The 21,669-nt window shown below is 41.6% G+C and overlaps 1 protein-coding gene across 4 annotated transcripts in view; it reads left to right on the forward strand.

The window, feature by feature from the left end:
* PARVB (parvin beta) overlaps window positions 1-21,530 on the forward strand; it is a 50,028-nt gene extending 28,498 nt beyond the window's left edge. For 2 of the 4 annotated variants that reach the window (XM_005492750.4, XM_074539240.1), the window contains exons 5-13: window positions 2,999-3,139; window positions 3,495-3,610; window positions 8,804-8,862; window positions 10,459-10,478; window positions 11,620-11,681; window positions 12,874-12,942; window positions 13,853-13,954; window positions 15,591-15,663; window positions 19,827-21,530. In XM_005492750.4, coding sequence (XP_005492807.1) covers window positions 2,999-3,139; window positions 3,495-3,610; window positions 8,804-8,862; window positions 10,459-10,478; window positions 11,620-11,681; window positions 12,874-12,942; window positions 13,853-13,954; window positions 15,591-15,663; window positions 19,827-19,903 — 719 coding nt within the window. In that variant the 3' untranslated portion in view covers window positions 19,904-21,530. The remainder of the gene's footprint in view (window positions 1-2,998; window positions 3,140-3,494; window positions 3,611-8,803; window positions 8,863-10,458; window positions 10,479-11,619; window positions 11,682-12,873; window positions 12,943-13,852; window positions 13,955-15,590; window positions 15,664-19,826) is intronic. The other 2 variants (XM_026796814.2, XM_074539241.1) reach the window with 2 other exon arrangements.
* Window positions 21,531-21,669: the final 139 nt, after the last annotated feature.

Genomic DNA, 21,669 nt, shown 5'->3' on the forward strand with positions numbered 1-21,669 from the left:
GTGGGGTAGAAAAGGAGTAAAGAGGTTTGTGTTTGTGAGGCCAAGCAGAAGCCATGTGGTCCAAAATTTTGTCAGTGTATTTTGCTTTTGAAAGCTTTGGGGCTGAGAGATGTTTTGAGGTGCTGATTAAAAGTATTACTTTTGGGGGGGAAAAAAGAAAAAGAGAATGAATGACAGCAGACGTGCTCAAAAAGTGCACCTCTGTGTGAATGACACATGAGGGGTTACACTCTGTTGAGAATTTGGGATTTTGCAGCCCCCTTCCATCTCTGCAATGTGTGTGTTGATGCAGGAAGCACAGTGGAGAAGACTCAGGATATACCAGTGATTTATGGGGATGCTTTCAGAAAACAAAAAGGCTTGAGGCTTCCAGTACTGTATAAATCCACACTTTTTCTTAGCCATATTGCTCTCAGCTCACTTCTGATGTGTTTTCAGGAGTGGGCTGGGCTGTGGGATGTGTGTGTCACAGTGGGGCAGGAGGACTTAGTGCTGCTGGATTTTCTGCACAGGCCCCTTAAATGAGAGGTGTTTTGATGCATATCCACAAGCTTTTGAAATTAGTTAATGGCAATTAGCTTTGTGTGCAGTTGAAACTCCTCAAAAACAATAACTCTAGGAATGAAGCAAGAGTACTTTCAACACTTCTGGGTTAGCCTGCAGCCAGGAGCCTCCACATGTTGTATGGATCAGCACTGTACAGGCAATTTTAACTGGGGAGTATTTGCTTGAATCCAGTTGTTCTTCGTCACTCTGTGGAGCTGGGGAAGGGGCTGGAGCACCAGGAGGGGCTGAGGGAGCTGGGGGGGCTCAGCCTGGAGAAAAGGAGGCTCAGGGGGGCCCTTCTGGCTCTGCACAACTCCCTGACAGGAGGGGACAACCAGGGAGGGTTGGGTTCTGCTCCCAGGGAGCAGGATGAAACAGTCTCAAGCTGTGCCAGGGGAGGTCCAGGCTGGATATTGGGGAAATTTTTGCACTGAAAGGGTGATTAAGCCTTGGCACAGGCTACCCAGGATTGTGTTGGAGTCACCATCCCTGGAGGTGTTCAGAAATCATGCAGGTCTTGCACTTGGGAATGTGGTTTACTAGTGGTCTTGGCAGTGCTGGGACTCAGTGATCTGATGGTTTTTTCCAGTCTTCCAAATGGTTCTATGGTTCTTTGTGTAGATCAGTCAGGAAAGATGGACTTGGACATCTTGCAGCCTGAGATCTTTCACTGCACCAGCTTTAACTCATTTCCTGCATTTTGGGCCCCTGACTGGAGAGCAGATGCGTCTCCTCTGACCTGGAGCTACCACAGCTCAGCCCCAATCTTGTGCTGTTCTTCAGCCGTGTCTTTGTTCCTTCCCTCACCTTCCTGGAAAAACTAACAAGGTGTGGTCATTAAACTTCAAGTAGTAGTTAACCATTCCTTTTGAGTGAGAGGTGTTTTGTCTTGATAGCCAGGCCCCCAAAAAAGGATGAGAGACAACAGCTTGTCACTGGGCTTATGCTGAAGGGACTGGAAGTAAGATATTAGTAAATGACTGATGGAGGTGGAGCTCCTTGTTTAGTTAATTTTATCAAGGTGCAAGCAGTGCCACTCAGAGAAGCTGGAATGGCCTAGTACACATGATATTGGTGTGAAAGGAAATAAATTTGATTGCTGACTGATAGGTAACCTGGGCTGAGAATAGGTAGAAGCCCTAACATGTGACTGAAAAATTATTTTGATTGTTTTCATAATCTTGATAAAAAATATTGATTAAAATATCCCTACTTTAGATTGCTAGAAACATTCAAGACGTTCAAAGTATTTGTTAGTTGATAACCTCCAAGTCTTTTCTCTTTGAGTTACTAGAGTGCTTTTTGTATTGCTGCCACTTTAAAAACAAAAGAAATAAGATATCTTCAGCTAGATAAAACATCCAGAAGAAGCATGCTCTTGAGAGCAGAAATATCTCCATTATTGGAAAATGAGGAATTTTGATGACTCTGAAACATTTCTGAAAGAGTCATCAGAGTCTTTAGAATCTCGTTTTGTGAAAACAGTTTTGGTGGAGTATGTTTTTTGTTTTAGAGAGTGGAATAATTAGAATATGGCCAACCAGTCCTGACATTGTGGACAGATCAGCACAGTGAGTTTGGCCACATTTTTTTATGGGTGTGGAGCAAGAACAGAGATGAGCTGTTCCCATTGCTCTGATGGCTGGAGGACTCTAACCCACCTTCCTCAGCTCCCTGGTTTTTCTTTTTTTTAGAATGTTAGCTTCTGTCTCTTTTGCAAGGGCCACAACACAGAGAAAGAGAAGAACAAGTTGTCTGTGACTTTGGCCACAAATAGTTATATTACATCAGCAGAACTGAAATTTTAGTAATGGAATTTTACATATTTTCCTGTTTTATTTCATTTTGGAAGTAATCAACTGTGATGTGACAATGTCAACAACATGACAAGATTGTACCAACTTACGTTTTAAATTAGTTCTACTGAGCTAATCCTGGTATGAGTCTTGAGGGTTTGAGGATGCAAAATGTGCTTTAGCTTAGATTCATACCTTCAGCTGACTTGAAATTAAGCTTGTCAAGCTGAAGTAAATGTTCATACAAAATATCTCCCATTTATTGTCCTAAACTAGCTTTAAAAAAGTCCTTTGTACCTGTGCAGATTCCTTGTGCAGTGAAGGCTGTGTTGTGCCAAATGCTTTTCTGCAGCAAAAGAAAGTGGGAGGTATAATTAATATTGCTGTTAGCTTGATGCCTAGCTGAAAGCTGTTACATATTTTGATATCTGATTGATGAGCATGTTCAGCCAGACTTTACCAGTTTTGACACATTTTTGTTGGAACCTGACATATTTTGGTAAAAGTTTTACTTTTAGCTATTTTTCCATCCAAGGAAAATAATTATCTTAGAAAAGTTCTAGTGGACTCCAGTGGTCTGTGCTTATCTCCACTCAGTTTAATCTGTTTTTGTCTGCCCTTTTTATTTATTTATTTTGTTTGTTTTTCAAATGCAGAAAAATTGGCTGACCGTAAACTGAATGTGGCAGAGGTGACACAATCTGAAATTGGTCAGAAGCAGAAGTTGCAGACGGTCTTGGAAGCTGTCCATGATTTACTCCGACCCCATGGCTGGACAATCAAGTGGAATGTTGACTGTAAGGACTTTTACTATATTTTCTGTCTCAGTAAGTGTGTTATCACTTAGGAAATCTGCTAAGATCATCCTTCCCCAGTATCCTCCAGTGCAGTGGAAAGCAAGTGGTTGGGTTTGCCTGTCTGTGATCAGAGAGGGTTGGGACTTGTAAGTTATGCATAAAGGAAGGGCTGAATGTAGGCTTTGCTACCTGTGAAGTTACATTGTAGGCCTTACTAATTCAGGAAAAAGAGGAAGAAGGATAAAAAGATTGTGTTGACCAAAAGCATTTTTCACTGCCTTTTCCCCCAGAGCTGTTTGTTTAAAATAACACCTCAGTGTCCTTTCACTGGCTTCCTTTCCCTTGTTCCCTGCAGCCATCCATGGCAAGAATTTGATTTCCATCCTGCACCTTCTGGTGGCTTTGGCCATGCATTTCCGAGCTCCCATCCGGCTGCCTGAGCACGTGTCTGTGCAGGTGGTGGTGGTACGGGTGAGTACCAGCTCCTGGCAGGAGCAGAGGGCATTCTGCAGGGCTGGGCTGCTCCCACCCACTGCCTCCCATCTTTTGTCATTTAGAAAATGTGTGTCCCACGAGTTTGGTGAATCCTGTGCTTGGGAATGCATTTTTGGGTTGCATGTGCTTAAATGAGACCCCAAGGACAGCACATCTTTAGTAGGTTTGGGGCCACCCTTTGCTATTGCAATAGCAAGCTCAAACATGCAATGGGATTTTGTATAAGGGAGCATTGGGCTTGTAATTTCTGTCACTCTGGTACAGTTTTTTTTGCCATGCATTTTTTGCAGAGAAGCCATTGAAACCTAAACAACACAGGAAGGAGTCTCAGCACATAAAATCTCCCCAGTCTGGAATGCCTGTTAGCAGTGTGGTTTTTCCCCAATGACTTCATGTGCAGACTTAGACACGTTTTCCTTGGCAAGCCTGATAGACTTTCATAATTTCTTTTACAGTCCTGTGTTTTTGTTAGCTTTCATTAGATATGGGGGAGAGATCTGACCTAAGGAACCCTGACTGCTTCCCCCCTGCCCTAGATACTGCTCTGGTTATTCCTTTCTCTGCTTTGTGTCGACCTTTCCCTCTACAAAGGCTCTACTTTCAAGCATCTGTACTTCTTTTTCCTTGCCTTCTATCCCAGGGAAAGCTTCCCATGGGAACCCAGTTTTTCTCCCAGCTGCTGAACCCCAGGCAGATGTGTTCCAGCTGGCACTCTGCTCTGCAAGTGCCTGTTTGCTGTGGCACTCACTCCGCAATTTACTGTTCCAGCTGTGAGTTTCCTTTCAAGAATAAAGAGGATAAAGTGATCCCACGCCCTGTTTTGCAAACCTGGATCCCTTACAAGATGCAGGGTGGTTGATTAGATGAGTTTCATTTTGCTTTATATTTAAGTAATGGTGTTTCCAGGTTGCCTGCCGGATGCACTAGACATGCAGGATGTGATGTAAATGAGAAATTGATGGATGTTCCCTGGTTCATAATAAATGTGTGTATTATCTATAGGAGGTGATTTTGAATTTAAGAACAGTGAGTTAGTTATAAAGTAACACGAATGTAAATAGGAGACGGATTTATTTTTAGATTTCTTTTGCCTGTCTTGGAAAGATAAGGAGAAATATATAAATATAAGCTGGTCAGCAGCTCTCTCACACCCTGATGTGAAAAACCTCCTTCTGTCCAGTACAGTGAAGTGTCTTCTGTAACTGCTAAGGCAGAAAAAAATATGAGGTAGAAAGATAAAGCCTCCCTTTCCCTGTCCTTAGTTCAAGCTACAGAACCATCCACCTCTACAGCAGAAAGAAGGCTGTGGAGAAGGTTTTCACTTCTTTTCCTGTTGGAGGGATATAGAGGAGACTCCATCTGGCTCACCAGAGTCCTTGGATCTTGAGACTAGACGACAGGGTGACATAAAGGCTGACAAGAAACTAGGCAGGAGAGAGAGCAACACCTGTGTCCCCAAGGAGTCAGGTATAGTGGGAGTTAAGTCAAATCCTAGAGGCTCTTGCTCTTGGATCTAGAGCCTGGAGTCCTGGCAATGGGCATGGGCACAGCTGGCCCTGTGCAAGAGGAGGCTTCTCTCAGCCCCTAAGCCAGTGCTAGGAAAAGCTTGCAACTCTTCATCTTTATTTATTTAAATGGAAAGCAAGGGGTGGTATGAAACAGAGCATGTTCATTCTGGAAAAAAAAACCTGCCTTCTAGTTTGGTAAACTGAATTTTTGTAGTTCAGCATCCATTATCTAGTCTAAAAATACATGCTGGTTCAGTAACACAGATCTCTTCAAATGAACTTTGTTTGGCCTCTGTTATTCTAATGACAAACAGAATGGTGATGCGGTGAATATTGTTCCTAATCCAAGCAAGAAAACTACTATTAAGAAGATTATTGCCCCTATTACAAATTTGTTTTGAAGTGATCTCTTGTTATATATCCCAACAATGAACAGGGTTCTGTCAAACTAGATCACAGTTAACATAAGGTGTTACCTGAGAGGTTTTCATTTAAATGCCTCTTTTTGCTTGGGTATACATTAGAGGGGGTAAATAAACAGTTTAAGTGACTTCTGTGCAAGTGTTTCAGAACTGACCCTGCAGCAAGAAAGCCATGCAAGATGCTGTGGGAGTATGGTGCAGGAACACACCCACACTGAAATTTTCAAAACTAGCTAAGTCTCATTTTCATGGGTGACTTTGATTATCTTTATCCACTTGTTGAGCTGTCCTCACACTGTGCAGATTCCTGAGGTGCTTTTTCCCCAAAAGGACTGTGCTTACACCATGAAAATAAAGTGGTTTAGCAAGTGACTGCTCAGCCAAGATGTGTGCATTTCCACAGCCCATCCCAGAGCAATGCAGAGCACCTTATGAGCTTGTGTAAGTGCTATGGGCTCTTTTTTCCTCTTACTTTCAGTGTCCTAATTCACAAAGTGAAATAATATTATGACAGCACTGTGCTACATGGAAGGTGTTTATCCAGATCTTCACAGTTCCATGGTAATTCTGCCCTTCCATTAAATCCTTCTCTTCCTTTACCATCTTGCAGTGGCAGACTGAGACTTTCTTAAGGTGCTGCATATGCTTTTTAAATTAAAAATAATTGATTTAGAGTCTGAAAAATATCTGTAGCTCAATCTGGGTCTGTCAAACAATGCACTATCCTTTTTTGTTCTGCACTGTTAGTTTGCTCAGAAACCCACAAGCATTTTGGAGATGACTTTCTGTTTTACCCTCCTTGGCAGGAAGAACCTTTAGCTAGCTATCCGTCTTTCCATATTATGTGGAACAACTACAAGACCAACCCAGCAGAAAACCACTTATCTTTTTATTATTTCATAATGGCCTCTGTGAGGGGCTATTTTATAATAGCCCCTCTCAAGAGCAGAGTTCCTGAAATAGTTACTTGGAAGTAACTTGAAAACCTTTTTGAAATCAACCTCCAGAATTAGTTTTCTTGCTGGTTTCTTTGTGTGAAGTGGGAAACTGGGGAACCTGGAAATGTATGCCCAAGTTATTCAAGAAGGGTCCTGGCAGAGCAAGGGTTCAGGTGGGCCTTCTAGTTAAATTCTGTGAGCAGCTACTCTAAGTGCTGAGTTAAGAGTCTAGGGTGATACATGCTTTAATGCTGGTGTCACTCAACACATACCTGTCATTCCAGCCCTCCTCAGTGAGGGCAGGGAGGAGAGAAACTGTTGGTTTTGGTGGTGCTTCCAGTGACGACTGAAAACACTGAGATTTTCCAGCTGACTCGACTGCCTGTTTTTCTAAATGTAAGCTTGCATGATGAAGAAATACCCTAACTCAGGAAAACAAAAAAAAAGTTCTCAGAATTAAGTGGAAAAAATGTGCTAAAGGCTCACTGTATTGGTTATTTTTGCAAGGCTCAGGAATTGTCATCTTTTATGCTTAGCTCACGTCAGCCTCATTCTTAAAATTGCAGCATGTCCCAGCTTGGTGCTGCTGGGAGATCTGGGGTATTTTTACAGTAATTTCCTTTTAGTGTGAGTTGCAGACTGAAAGGTCAGAGCCAAGGCAGGATGAAGAATATATGTGTCTGGTGCCAGTGGTGGAAGGAATCAACATTTTATCAAGGAATGACATTTGCTTTTGGATTGCAAGGTCAGGAGACCTAAGCTTGCTGTGAGAGAAGCATGCTGGGCTGCCTGGGAGGGGGAACAGTGCTTCCTTTTCTACCAGCTGGGCAGCCAGTGCTGGAAACCACTCCTCTTTCTTATCAGGCACTTGGAGGCATTACTCACGAGTCATCACTTACTGAGATTTTGTTCACAGGTTACACCATCTTCTCCCTGGGGTTCAGGGTGCCTGGAAGGTCCTGAGCCCTGTGTTAATAAAGCAGAGATGTGTTGGGATGGAATAAAGGCAGCATTGTTTTGTATGCAGGAAAACATTGCCCTGTCAGATGCCTCCTCATTTTTCCATCCATGCTGTCATGCTGGCTTTTCCCCCAAAGCTCCTGGCGCTGTTCCCATGGCTCCCTCGGGAGAGCAGGATGAGACAGGAGTGTGATAGGGAAGTGAGGGCTGTGCAGACGTGGCCAGCTGGCAGCACAAAGCCCCGGCAGGCATGGAGCTGTTACAGCTCCCTCCCTTCCAGCATCTCTGCCTGCCTTCATTACTTCAGTAGGGAGTGCAGGGGCAGGAGCTCTTCTTACAGGTTTTTAGATTTCAATTCTCATTTCTCAAACTGCTTCTGGGGAAGGATGTTTCTCCTCAAAGCTGTTCTCCCTAATAAGCTCTTGCTTAAGGTTCACCTGGAATGGTAAAGATGTGCAGAGCTTGTGCCTGGGGGGGTTGTTTCCCTTAGCCCTCCCCTAAGTCATTCTGACAGACCTGGTTCCTAGATGGCTGCTGAGATTTGAGCTCTTTCTGTCAGCTTTTTGAGCACGCAGAAGGAAGGAAAGAAATTCCTCTATTCAGGCATAGTTTTGAAAGGAACCCCTGGAGATGCTAAGTGAGTTTTTTCACTCAGGTAAAAGCACTTCCACCCTCTGAGGTATTTTGAAACTGTCTCAACACATGTGATTTCTCTTGGGTAGAGACTCCTTATTCATGCAGAAAATTATTCATGCAGAAAATTATGCCAAGGAGAGACAACCTAGTGTCAGGGAAGTGCTGTTCATTGTGAAATCATTAGCTGAGCTTTTTGTGCTCCCTGTGTTTCCTTGGAGGATGTGTGTGTCGCTGTCAGGTGTGTGGCAGTGGCCCCAAGTGCCATGCCTGCTCTAGGAGAGCTGTGCAGCACTCTGGAGCCCTGGCCTGGGCACAGCCATCCGTGTCATTTCGGTTCCAGAAGCGTCAGGCTGCCAGATGTGCCGAGCTGCTGGCAGGCACTGTGACATGACCAGCTGCCCTGCAGGAATCTAAAGTGGGGCTGACAAACTCCAAACTGTATTCCAGGCATGATGTTCGCTGTGGTCTGAGGAGGAGGAGGATTGCCAGTGAGGGGGTTAGCTGCAAATACACATTTCTCAAACATCCCTGTGGCTGTCAGCCTGATCAATGCCACTGTTCTGGGCATGAATTCTCCTGTGTCAGCTGTTTCACCTCTGCCTCTGTGAAACTTAGTGAATTCATCCAGTTCTGTCCTCTGGTGCTATGAAAGATGCTGAATGAGCCTCTGATGAGCTTCTTTGCTAATTCCATCTTCCTTTCCAGAAACGTGAAGGCCTCCTTCAGACCACTCATGTTTCAGAGGAGCTGACGACCACGACAGAGTAAGCACAAAACGCTTCTGTGCAGGATGTGAGACCATTTCCAAGCATGAGGGAGAAGTTTAATCATCCCCCATCCTTGCTAAATTAATGAAATCCTTTCATGTGGTGTTTTTTTAACTACATGAAGTTGACTTGGTCTCTGAAAATATGCTACAATTGAGAAGTGTCCTCTGGAAATTCTTGTCTCCTAGAAGCTTTTAACTGAAAGTGACTTATGTGAGCCTTTTTCCCCCTTGCCTACTGGATGTAGCTATATATATGCTTTCTGCTTAGTGCTATTTTCTCTATGAAATGAAGGGCTAATGTAGATATTTTGGGGGAGAATTAGTTTGAAAAAAGGCAATTCTTTGACATAGCTCTTTAAACTGAAGTGATACAGTTAAAACTGTAAGGAGAAAAGAGCTCAGCAAAAATAAATAAATAACCCTCTTCCCTCTCCAGTTTTTGTACCAGCTTACTTTGCTGTATGTTTTTACAGTCCTTTTTGTAAAGAGAAGGCTAGACATACATTTTGGCTTCAACTGAAAGCTGAGGTTTTCCTTCACATGGCCTGAAGGCAGCCTAAGAGGGGCTTACATGAGCCGTCCCTCAGTTTATCCGTGTATTGGCTCCCTGTAGAGTTGGCTCAGCTTCCCATGGCTTTGAAGATAAAATGAAGCACCATGTGGTGCTTAGTGGGGAAGATCTTTCAGATGGAAGCACATAGAAATGAGATCATAACATCTCTGTGTGGACATAAAAGATCTCATAGTGCTTTTTGTAGGATCAGAGCTCTGGCTCAGGTTTGTGGGCCAAAATTCCTCCCCTCTCTCCTGTGCCCTTGAACAGCGCAGTGAGCTTGTGCTCTCCTCCAGATGTGGTTTGCAAGATGTGATCTGCAGGCTGGGGCTTGGACATTTTTTAGCAAGAAAGATGTTTACAGATTTGCCTGTGTGTTTATACGTATATTTTATGGAGCTAATTAATATTACACAGTATTAAAAGGTTACTGCTTAATGTGTTGCATATCCGGACACAAGTACATCTATGGAAAATGCAGTGATCAGCAGAATCCAACATTCACTGAATACTTTCCAATTCTTCTGTGCAAATCAGGGCCTGATTCTCAGCTGATAAACATCTGCATGTCTGGTGATGTCACTGGCTATGTATGTATTTCATACGTGGCAGTTTTATTTACATAATATTCACATAGAATGTATTTTCTTCAGGGAAAACAAGTTGAAGTGAGATAGATGGCTTTGCTTCTTGTAAGTTGTGTGATTTAGATTATATTTGTGGAAATACACATACAAGCACTTTTAGTCATTCACCTTTCATCATAAAAAGTATGGATAAGAAGTCATAATTGTGTGCAAAATGTAATTAAGCATTTCCATTAATTTCAAATGGATTTCCCTGACTTCCCTGGTGCTCTGCTGGGGGCATTCCTGCAGCACATTGGGTCTGCTCTGTGATGTGCTCAGACCCCTGAGTTTGCACAAGTTGTTGGCCCTCTGCATATTGAAGGACAGCTCCTTTTAGGGCCATTCTCTTGTCTTCCCAGACTGATTATTCATGAACTAACTTCATGTTTTTGAATTCTCTGACTTGCAGGATGATGATGGGAAGATTTGGTAAGTAACAACTCTGAATTTTTTTTTGTTTGATTTGTGTCAGGCACAGAAATCTGGTCATTTTTTTCTTTCAGCAGATCAAGACAATGGGTTGAATAATTCCATGAGGTTGGAATGTGTTGTGGGGGCAGGTTTTGTTACTCCATGCAGATATGGAGCATAATGGGTAGGACCAGAGCTAATTCCTTTGCATGGAGGATCTTATCTCCTTTGTAGTTTCTAGATTTTGAAGTTTAGGCCTTACCAAGTGTATGTCTGGTCTTCTAACCAAAACCCATTTCTTTTGCTGTTGCTGCCAAGAGAAGCATTAAGTAATTTCTCATGTTAAGAAGTATGCTCCTGTAAGGGATGAAAAGAAGTAATTTATTTTCTTTATTTGCCTATTATGTCAAAACTATAATTTCTTTTCTTGCAGCATATCTACATTAAATATTAATAAGGCACTGGAAAATAAGTAATGTCAGGGAGCTATAGGGGCTAAATAATGTAACTTCAGATACCAAAGGAATTTAGATAATGAATGTTTGTTTATTTGACAGTAGAAAACTATTAAAATGTGTTCTGTAAATGCAAACTATTTGATCATGGAAAAGCTGTTAAAAACTATGTTGAAAACAGATTTGATTAGATATTGATAGACAGTGCTTTGAAGGTAGAAACATAATTTGAATCTTTATGCTGTCTGTAGGCTTTGCTCTTCTTACACTGCTGAAACAGAATTCCCTTGAGTTCAGTTCTAGGCTTTACTGATGTCAGGAGTACTACCAGTAATTTTAAATTAACCTAATTAATGTCTGAATTTGACACTGAATGTGGATGCAACCATAGCTGTTTAAATTAGGATTGGGATATAGTCAGAATTTGTGTTTCATTTTAATTTTTCTTTCACCCACATATTTTGTGTACCAATTTTGAAAGGCACAAAAGTGAAATCAGTGAATATGTTTATTTTCAGTTACTTCTGAAATTCCCAGGGCAGTTTGCTCTTGCATATATCCAGACATCAGAACAGGGTGCTTTTAGCTTGGGTCTCTGTTGTGTGATTTTCTGAGAAAAACTTTTAGGTTTTGGACAGGAAACCTGCTTTCCACACTTGTGCTGTTGGAGGTGTTCTGATTTTAATTTTTTTCTCCCAAACCAGAGCGTGATGCCTTTGACACTCTTTTTGATCATGCACCAGACAAGCTCAGTGTAGTCAAAAAGGTAAAAAGTAAAATCCTAGCTTTATTTTCCACAATTTATTTATTGCAATGTTTTTGTGCTTTTGGAAAGATATTCAGAAGCATCCAGCAAATAACAGAAGAAGAATTTGAAGTAGTGAAAGGGGTGTTTGTCCCCAAGGATCACTGTGTCAAAGCCAGGTGATGTTTTCCAAATGTAAAAGTGTGATTCACCCATAAAGAAGTTTGCTGAATATAAAGCTTTTACAAAAGAGCTGCTTTGGCCCAGGTGCTAAGCACTTATTCCTATGGTCCCTTGGTTTGTCCTTCAAGGCTGAGCATCACTGCACAGCATGTCCATCCAGATATATTTTTGGCATGGCTTTGTGTTAGAGCAGAGGGGTAGTGTAGCTGTTTATCTCTCTCTGCCAGCTCTTGCTGCTTTGGGGGAATATATAAGAGACTCCATGTAGTTCCATCAGATAGTTCCAGCCTGGCTGTTAAGCTTTTTATTAGGAGAGCAGTATGTGAGGATCAGTGTTGTAAATTGTCCCTTCCCCTTGTGTGAAATAAAGGATGTGTGCTTTTAAAATAATGCTTTGAAGTCTCAGGAAGATTTTTATCTTTCCAGCCTGAAATGTCTTTTAGAAAAGTCCTTTTAAGTGGATAAAGAACTAACTTAACTCTTTGCACACAATAGAAGTGGTAACACTGTGCTATGTGTCCCTTCTGTAAGTGGGCTGACAGATCTATGTGCTTCAATCCATTGGCACAGGTCTGGTTTGTAATGGCAGGATTTGCATCTGGAATAGGAATCCCAGACCTGGGCTTCATCCTGGCTGTAATCCGTGTGCTGACTGCGCACATCCCTCCAGGAACAGAGTTGTGTGCACACCACTGTGCTGTTGGCACCTTCAAGAACCTCAATAAATTACTAGGGACAGTAAATGCACCTAGTGCCCACTTCATCTTCAGGCTCTGATGTCATCACAACACTTTCCCAGGCCACTTAAGTTTGCCTGATGTGCTGGGAAAGCTGCATGTAACAGCACCATCTGCTGAGTTCTGGCATCTGGTGCAAACAAATAAGTCCTGCATACGTATTTGTGCAAAAGCAGGCAGCAAACATGCCTATTGTGTTTTTAAAAATGTCTTTAAAGGTTATGTTAGCCCTTTCACATCAGCACTGAGTGTAGTGTCTGACATCACTGTTTCTGCTGGTTTTTTTTTAATAGTCTCTGATCACCTTTGTGAACAAACACTTGAATAAACTCAATTTGGAAGTAACAGAGTTGGAAACCCAGGTAGGAGGCTTTGTCTTCTTGGATGTAGTCTGTGTAAACTGCAGATTTTCAGACATGGCTTGGCTAAGCAGAAGCAGATCTTCTTTCCAGAGTTTACTGAGCCATGAGAGATGGTTATCTTTCTGTCTCTGCAAAATGATAAGCACAGAATCCAGAGAATTATACCAGGAGTATGGGTAATTCATTTGAGCCTGGCTTGGTGTAATACCAGTCATTCATTCACTGCTATTTTACAGCTTTGCTGAAATAAATGGGCCACTGGATTTGATCTGTCACAAAAAATTGTTGCCTCAGCCACACTCAAGAATTTATTTTTTAGAGGATGTCACATGTGCCATATCATGATCACAAGTGGGAAGTCTTAGAACTGCATAACATTATCCCTCTTATCCAGTCAGTAGCCATCTGGTCTGGTAGGAACACTGAATAGGGTGGCTGAAAATATGTAGGATTTTATTCAGTGTTTTCTGAAACCATAAACAATCTATTTTGACTTAGGGGAAAAAATTCTTTTATTAAATTCAACTTCCTACCTGTTACAGGGGAGACTTACTTTCAAGATTTGATTGAGGGCAAAGATTTGAATGTCTAATACACACAATTTAAGAGGGATTGTGGTTGAAATTACCTGACACTGTGGCAGTAAGACTGAGGGTATATAATGTGCCCCAGGAAGTTTGGGTTTTTTTTAACTACTGCTGTGAAGTTGGCAGGATTCCTCAAGCAAATTAAATGAACATGAGGAAAGCAAGAAAAGACTTCTGAACCATCTCACACTTCTGTGCTAGCAAAAAAAAAAAAAAAAAAAAAAAAAAAAAATCAAAATACATAATTTGGGCCAAGAATTCTTTCTTCTTGTTTATGAATGGTGATTTACAAACAGATGCTTTCTCCTCATATTTCTATTTAGTTTGCAGATGGTGTTTACTTGGTTTTGCTCATGGGTCTCCTTGAGGACTATTTTGTTCCTCTTCACAATTTCTACTTAACACCTGAAAGTTTTGATCAAAAGGTGGGTAGAAACTCCAGGTTATGCTCTTTCTGCATTATTATCACATGGTTTTTTCCAATTGTTTTATCTTTTCTCCTTGTGCCAGGTGAAACTGAAGCTGGTATATTTTCTTCTGAAGATCTAGCAAATAGGCTGTGGCACTTGATGGTTAAAACCTCTAAAAATTATGAAATGAATGGGTAAATTCCTCATAGTTAAGGAGGAAGGATACTCTGTTCCTGGCATCAGACAACACATAAAGCTTACTAAAGTCCAGGGTGAATGAATACAGTAATGAGTGCTCTGTACTGTATAGTACTTTGCATAACCAAAGTAATTTTTTAGATTGTAGTACTGCCTGAAGTGTTCTTGTGAGTAGGTCTCTTGCTCTCAGCCCCACACTTGCCCCATTGTCCTGCGTCCCGTCTTGTGCTCACAGTGAGAAGAGTATTTAGACTGTATTTTCATGTCACAATCAAAAGTTTGCCTCTGTCTGCAGTTGTTCCCAGACCTGCACATGCATCTGTGTATATTTGGTGATGGTAAATCAAAATACCCTGAGCCTGGTCCTGCTGCAGTCCTGCAGGTACCCCCTGCTTCTCATTGTGCCAGGTTCTGCAGGGCAGAGAACAGGTTTTGTGTTGGCTGAGCTGCAGCAGGAGGGGACTAGGTCAAAAAGGGAAACATTGGCTAAAGTTTAAAGATGGAATGCTTTGTGAGTGCTGTTTAAAGTGGGGTTTTCATATTGGCTCCTGCACACGTTGTTGCTGTCAGCCCCTCAGCAAAGGTGCACCATGGGAAGGATGGTTCTCTACTACATCTCACACATCTCTTAGAGCTTTTTCTTGCTTCTTTATCCCATTGTCTTCAATTTTTGCTCTTGTAGAAATGCAGGGTGCTGAGTTGCAGCCAGCATCTGTTTGGTTACAATTTTATTATTAATGGTTGGAATTCATAAAGATTACCCAGTATTACAGAAGTGTGGTTTTGTTTGGAGACTTAGCCTTGAGGAATGGGGATTTGTAAATTGAAGAAGGAGAGGTAGACTCTGTGTTTTGGGGGGGCAAAATACCATGTTGAAAGTGATTGGTTTTGTCACAATGAATGAGGAGGAACTGCAGCGGGTAAAAGAGATTATTAATAAAGTCCTGAGTAGTAAACTATGTCTCTCCAGAACTGTCATGTGCAATGACAAAACTGCACAGAATTCATAATGTTAATTACCTTGCCTAAATTTCAGTAAGTGCGGACAAGAAATCTGCTATGCAGATTTCTTTAAATTGTAATTTTTGTTCCTCAAAGGAGAGATTAAATGAAGACACCTCCCTTCTTTCACTTTCCCTTTTGGTCCATTTTATTTTCTCGGAATTTGTGCTCCTGTGTGATCTCCAGGGGCTTGTTCAGAAACTCTTTATGTACAGTTGTGCTTAGCTTATTTTGCAGATTCTCTGCATAGCTTATTTTGCAGATTCTCTGCAGCCCAGGAGCTGCTGTCACCAAGCACTTTATGGTTCTGCTATGCTTAATCATGTAAATGTTTAATATTGATTTAAATAGAATTATCAAGTACAGAGAGAATAAAGCTTCTGAAAAAAATTGATTAAAGGCTTTTGATGCCTGTATAACTCTGACATTCTAAACCTTTTATGTCTTTCAGGTGCACAATGTTTCTTTTGCTTTTGAGCTGATGCAAGATGGAGGCCTGAAGAAGCCAAAAGCTCGCCCTGAAGGTATGGACGTTCCATGTGGCTTTAAACTGTGTGTAAAGTCATCAGGGCAGGTGTATTTCAAGTGCAATTCCATTCGAAGTAGCTATAGTACCACAAAGTGGAGCTGTGAATGGGCCCCTTGAGGGTTTTCCAAAGGAGTCACTGTCTGTGCCTGGGGTATATCCTGCCCATGCTTCTTGCCTGGAGCAGATTCACCAAGGTGTCCAAGTGGAGCTTTAGTGAGTCATTCAAGAGCTGTTCTGTGCTACATGATAAATTCAGCTGGTGTTTTCAGTAACAATCCAAGCAGAAAGCTTTTCATGGTCTAATTCTCGTAATTCTTGCAGCTGGTGCTAGTCTGGACTCCTGTGATTGGATTTCAGTGACATATAACTGGAAGGCTTTAAGGGTTTTTTTAGGAGAACCAGTACAAAAAAATCTTCATTTATGTGGATGTAGGGGTTGGAACTAAAAAGTGTAAAACCCACGTTTTCCCTTTAAGTCTCTGAACTTTAAAATTATTTAATAACTTTAATAATTGATGAGGTCTGCATTGTTCCTTGCACTAGGGATAAAAAGAGGAATTAAAACTTTATGACTGCTAAATGAGCAATTTTTATTCCTGATGTTACAGACTTTGTATGTGTTACAGGCTTCTTCATAACAAAGGAAAATGAGGACCCCACAAGAAACATTTGTTCTGACTTAAAATGGGAAAAATGGTGATAGTAAATAGATTAACAAACAGTGGAGATGGTTGTAGAAGGGAGAAAAGGCAAAAGACAGTATTAAATAGCTTATACATGCTCTCAGTACGTTGTTGTAAACTGGGGAATGAAAAGTGCTCCTGAAGAATGCTGAAAAGAATGATGAAAACCAGAAGAAGGTTACATTTTCATGAGGCTTTCTTACATTATCATGAATGGTAAAACACTATACCAGATCTTGCTTGTGGAGATTCAATAAGGAGCAAAATATGCTTTTAAGTGTTTTACTGATTGAAAATGTAATTAATATAAGCTGGAGAGCCAAATTAGCTCGTACAACATTCCTTTTTTGCTTTTTGCTGCTGCAAGATGTACCATCTCTTGTGTGTTTTCCTTCCTCTTCTCTGTGTGTGGCCATTCCTGGCAGCAGTTCCCAGCTGTTGGAGTGAGTGTGCTCGTGTGGTATCTGTGAAACTGACTGTGGCTCCTGAAAAACTGCTCCCCTGGAGAGGACAGTCACATCTTGGGAATGGCTTGTCACCCTAGTGTCATTTGTAAGATCTCCTCATGTATTGCAATATGTCTTTCACAGAACCGTAATTAATTTTGACAGAGAATCTGAAGTTGTGCCAAAGAATTCTGTGTATAGTTATGCTCTGTTAATGCCACACTCTGATCCATTGTTGGTCATCAATAGGCTGGGAAGCCTGTCAGGTGAATCCATGCTCTTTAGCATGAATTGGGTAGTAAATGCCTCTTGGATTAGAATCATAGAATTGGAAAAGACCTCTAAGACCATTGAGTTCAAGCATTAACCCAGAGCCATCATGTTCACCACTAAGCCACATACCCAAGTGCCACATCTACACAGCTTCTAAATTCCTGCAGGGATGGGGGATGCACCACTTCGCTGGGCAGCCTGTTTTGATGCTTGGCAACCCTTTTACTGAAGGAATTTTCCCAATACTCAGTTGGGGAAACCTGCCCTGATACAACTTGAGACAATTTCCTCTCATCCTGTCCCTTGTTCCCTGGCAGCAGAGCCCGATCCCCCCAGCTGTTCCCTCCTGTCAGGGAGTTGTGCAGAGCCAGAAGGGCCCCCTGAGCCTCCTTTTCTCCAGGCTGAGCCCCCCCCAGCTCCCTCAGCCCCCCCTGGTGCTCCAGCCCCTTCCCCAGCTCCGTTCCCTTCTCTGAACATGCTCCAGCCTCTCAATGTCATTTCTGATGTGAGATTCCCAAAACTGCCCTCAGGATTTGAGGTGGTGGGCTGTGGCAATGTTCACAGGGGTCCCAGGATGAGGGAAGAGATGAGAATCTTTACTCCATGTTTCAGAAGGCTGATTTATTATTTTATGATATATATTATATGAAAAGAAAATTGTATACTGAAACTATACTAAAAGACAAGAGAAAGGAGACATCAGAAGGCTTGAAAGGAATAGAAAGCAATGATCATAAAATCTTGTGACTGCTCACAGCCTCAACACAAGTGGCTGTCATTGGTCATCAAGTGAAAAGAATTTCACATGCTGGATAAACAATTCTCCAAATCACATTCCAAAGCAGCAAAACATGGAGAAGCTGAAGCTTCTCATCTTCTCAGGAGAAAAGACTGGCAAAAGGATTTTTCATAAAATATGTCTGTGACAGTGGGCCTGGCTGTCCAACTAGTTTAATTACTGGTAGGATTTAAGGAAAAACATTGTCTAGAGCAGAACATTGTTTTTATCCCTATAGCTCATGCTTTCTGCAGTGCTTGGAAGAAATAGGTCTTGTTAAATCTTGTATGTGTCTGTGTACAGGTGTAAACAGAGAGAGACCATACAGGTCATCTCCTCTTCTCTGTTCTTCCAGCCAAATTCAGTGGATTGGGCCAGCAGCAACACTTGGTGCTGAGTTATTGCAGCAGAACTATGTTGTGGTGGATTAATTCAGTATCCTCTAATGAGGTTGTTATGGACTGTGAGAGTTTTAAATTAATGGATTATTTTAAAGTAATTTTAGAGTGTATGGTCACTTTCAGTTAACATTTTAGTAGTTGTTGCTGTTGGTAATGTATAGCTGTGCCCATTTTATCTTATCATAAGAAGCAGGAGGCTGAGAATGTTTATTCTTGGAAATACCTGTTAGACACTGATCAATAAGCAGTAGTAGTCTAATGCAGCAGTCTAAGACATAACAAGGTCTGAAAGTTAGGGAAATGGTAAACTGGAATTACAGTATAACTTTTGCAGCAGTCGTTATTAACCATTGGTGTGTATTATCAAAGAATGGAGATGGAATTTTCACAACTGGAAGATAGAAAAAAAGAAAAATAAGAAAACATTCAGCATTAAGCTTGTGTTTTAATTTGGGTTGGCTTGTTTTAATTTGGGTATCAACTTTCTGTGATACCTAGAAAAATTAGAAGTTTTATATTTCAGTTTTCTGGATAGACATTTCTTTTTTTAGGATGCATGACTTCACAGCAATTCGGATCTTTCTTTGGGGCAGGAGAAGATTCTTCTGCAAATGTGAACTGAAAATCATAAATGAAATATGTAAAATAATACAAGCAAAAAGTGTAGAAATAATATTTAAGAGATTATTGAAAATACCAGATGAAGCATGGGGGTAAAGAGTGGTATCCAGTGTGAGGTGGGAGGGAAGGGTGGAGAGGTCCTGGCAATGAGTCTTCAAAGCAGACAGTGGGGGGGTTTCCCTTGGACCTCACATTAATTGTGCTTGGTCTCTTAACAGTTTGCTGTCTTCCTAGGACTTCTGATGATTTTTAAATTATCTGTTCTTCCTCACTTCTCCTTCCATATATATTGGTCACTGTGTATTTTTTGCTGCTTCCTACTCATTTCTGTCATGTTATATCCAAACTTTATTTCTACGTCTTCAGCTTTCTCTGTCCTGTGCCTCCCCTCAGAATCCCTGCATTCTTGGCATTTTATTGTAGTATAGGTGGAGAGGTGCTAACAGGAAAGGTTTTTATTGAGAGCTATTCCTGACCTGTTCCCTGGCCCAGCATGATAAGAAGGGTTATTAAAAAATAAAAAGCTTGGAGTCTGCTAAGGATACAGGCTTTGTTAATTCATGGACCATATCAGAGCTGTGTTTGTGGTTCAGTACCTCAGGATGTGCGTGACTGCTTGTTCACTGCTTCTGTGGCCCAGGAAGTCATTAGGAGTATTTCCCAAAGCCTTATCCCAGGTCTCTGACAGAAGCAGACTTTCTCTGTAGCCAATTTTAGCTGGGGAAGGGAATTACCCTCCTGTTTCCCAGAGAGAAGTCAGCTGTGACTGTGTGATTGTAAAGCTGTTTTGGAGCAAATTGTGCAGGACATTTAAAAGGCTTGGGGAGATCAGAAATCTGTGGATTTTTTTTTTATTCACAATTCCATCAGCTCTGAGAAGTGGGGACTTCTGTTCCTGTCAGGACAAATGAGGAAAAACACAATACAAATTAAGGATTTCTCCTTTTCTTCCACAGATGTTGTCAACTTGGACCTGAAGTCTACCCTCAGGGTTCTGTACAACCTTTTCACCAAGTACAAGAACGTTGAGTGATCCTGGAAGCTTCTGAGATCTCTTCATCCTTCAGCCTCCCCAGGCAGAAGTTACAATAAACACGCCCTCTGCATGCTCCCATTGTGCCTTATGCTATGTACTTCTTGCATTCTTCCTACAGCTGATGTGTTCTTTCTGTAGCTGTTTGCAAGACAATCCCACTAAAAATGATGCATGTATATTCTCCAGGTCACTTGAAAATGTGTAGGTATTTCACACTTTTGCCAAATGGATCTGTTGTTTGCTATGACCCACAAATGTTCTTTTGAGAAAGGAAATATACCACTAACTACTTTAATAAGCAGGGAGAACATGAGACTTTCCTCATGGCTCAAGACTCTTTACTTCTGCAGAAGACTTTCTTTTGCATACTCTTTGGTTGCAACTGGCATTTGATGATTTTCCAGGCTTAGAGTGTTAACAGTAGAAAATCACCTTTGGAATTTATTTAGAAGCTGAGCCTTTTCTATTAAATAAGGGTTTGTGTGTTCTGTTGGGTGGGTTGGCTGAGGGGAATTACAGGCACTGTCTGAAGCTAATGGCAAAAGCTTCAGTTTTTGTGTTCACCTCTTTCTACTCAGTGTTACTTCCATTCAGTGTTTACACAGAATAAGTCTTGCAATGGGATTACCAACTAATCCTTTGGTGTCTATTTTTTATTTAATCTCTTCTAGGAGAAAGTTTGGTTGCTAGGGCCACTGTCACCTGTTAGGCAGCTTCAGTCAGGTTGGTCCAGAGCTGGTCACACAGGCACAGGCTGGGTTAGTGCATTTTCCCCTGCACTAACTAACAGAGGGAATGTGCTGGAGCAGGAGCTATCTGAATGGATTTTTGAGGAGAGCTTTGTGGAGGAAATGGGGTTGGCAATTTCGGAGTAAATGATATGTGGAATATGCATTCAGTATCACCCTTTTCCTTTGAGCACACAGAGGAGAGATTTGATTGCTGCTTTTATGTATCACAGCAGCAGCTTTTGTTTTATGGGCATCCATTGTTTATGGGCTGAAACACTAGGCAGAGTGCCCTGAAGGAGAGCAAGTGCAATTGCTCTGCTCCATAGGCTCACTTGAGTCCAGTTGTAAGTCAGCATCTTCTTTCCCTAAATTTCAATTTTTTTGCACCAAATATTATTTGCCTTTGAGCTCAGATTCAAGAGAAAACATGCTATTTGAATGGTATAATTTTACAATTGGGATTTTCTCCTTCCCTTCTCAAGCAGTTTTTCATCTCAGAGGGAGAGAAATGAGCTTCTGCTTCTTTGCTTTGTATTTTTGGGTTCTGAGTTCTAGTATTTGGATTACTTGGATCACCTTCCCTCACACCTCTAAAAAAAAGAAAGGTGGAAGGAAGTTGCCCTTTTTTTGCATGAAAAATTCAGATCTCCTCTGCTCTGCAAGGCTCTCTGGGGAATCTTTGCATGCCTGTGCTTTAGGAAGGAGCTGACTTCTCTCTGTTTATACTGAGCCTGGAACAAGGATGTGCAGGTCATATGGTGCCACTAAACTCCACCACAACACCAACAGAGGAGACTTGCACCAAGAGAGATGCTAAGGCCTGGTGGACAGCTCTCCTGGCAGGTGAAGGAAATTGGTCTAACTTTTGTGCTGAGAAATAAAGGTATCATGAGGCTGGAAGGTCACTGAGCTGAAAAGTCTCTCAAACTTTTAGTTTAATGCAGGGTTATTTGCAGGAAGCAAGTCTGTTAAATAGTTGTTATTCCATCCTCCTTCCTTCAGGTCATGTGGAGGTGCCAGCTCTGTTTATAT

The sequence above is a fragment of the Zonotrichia albicollis genome, chromosome 4 (assembly GCF_047830755.1).
Source record: "Zonotrichia albicollis isolate bZonAlb1 chromosome 4, bZonAlb1.hap1, whole genome shotgun sequence".
Classification (NCBI taxonomy): domain Eukaryota; kingdom Metazoa; phylum Chordata; class Aves; order Passeriformes; family Passerellidae; genus Zonotrichia; species Zonotrichia albicollis.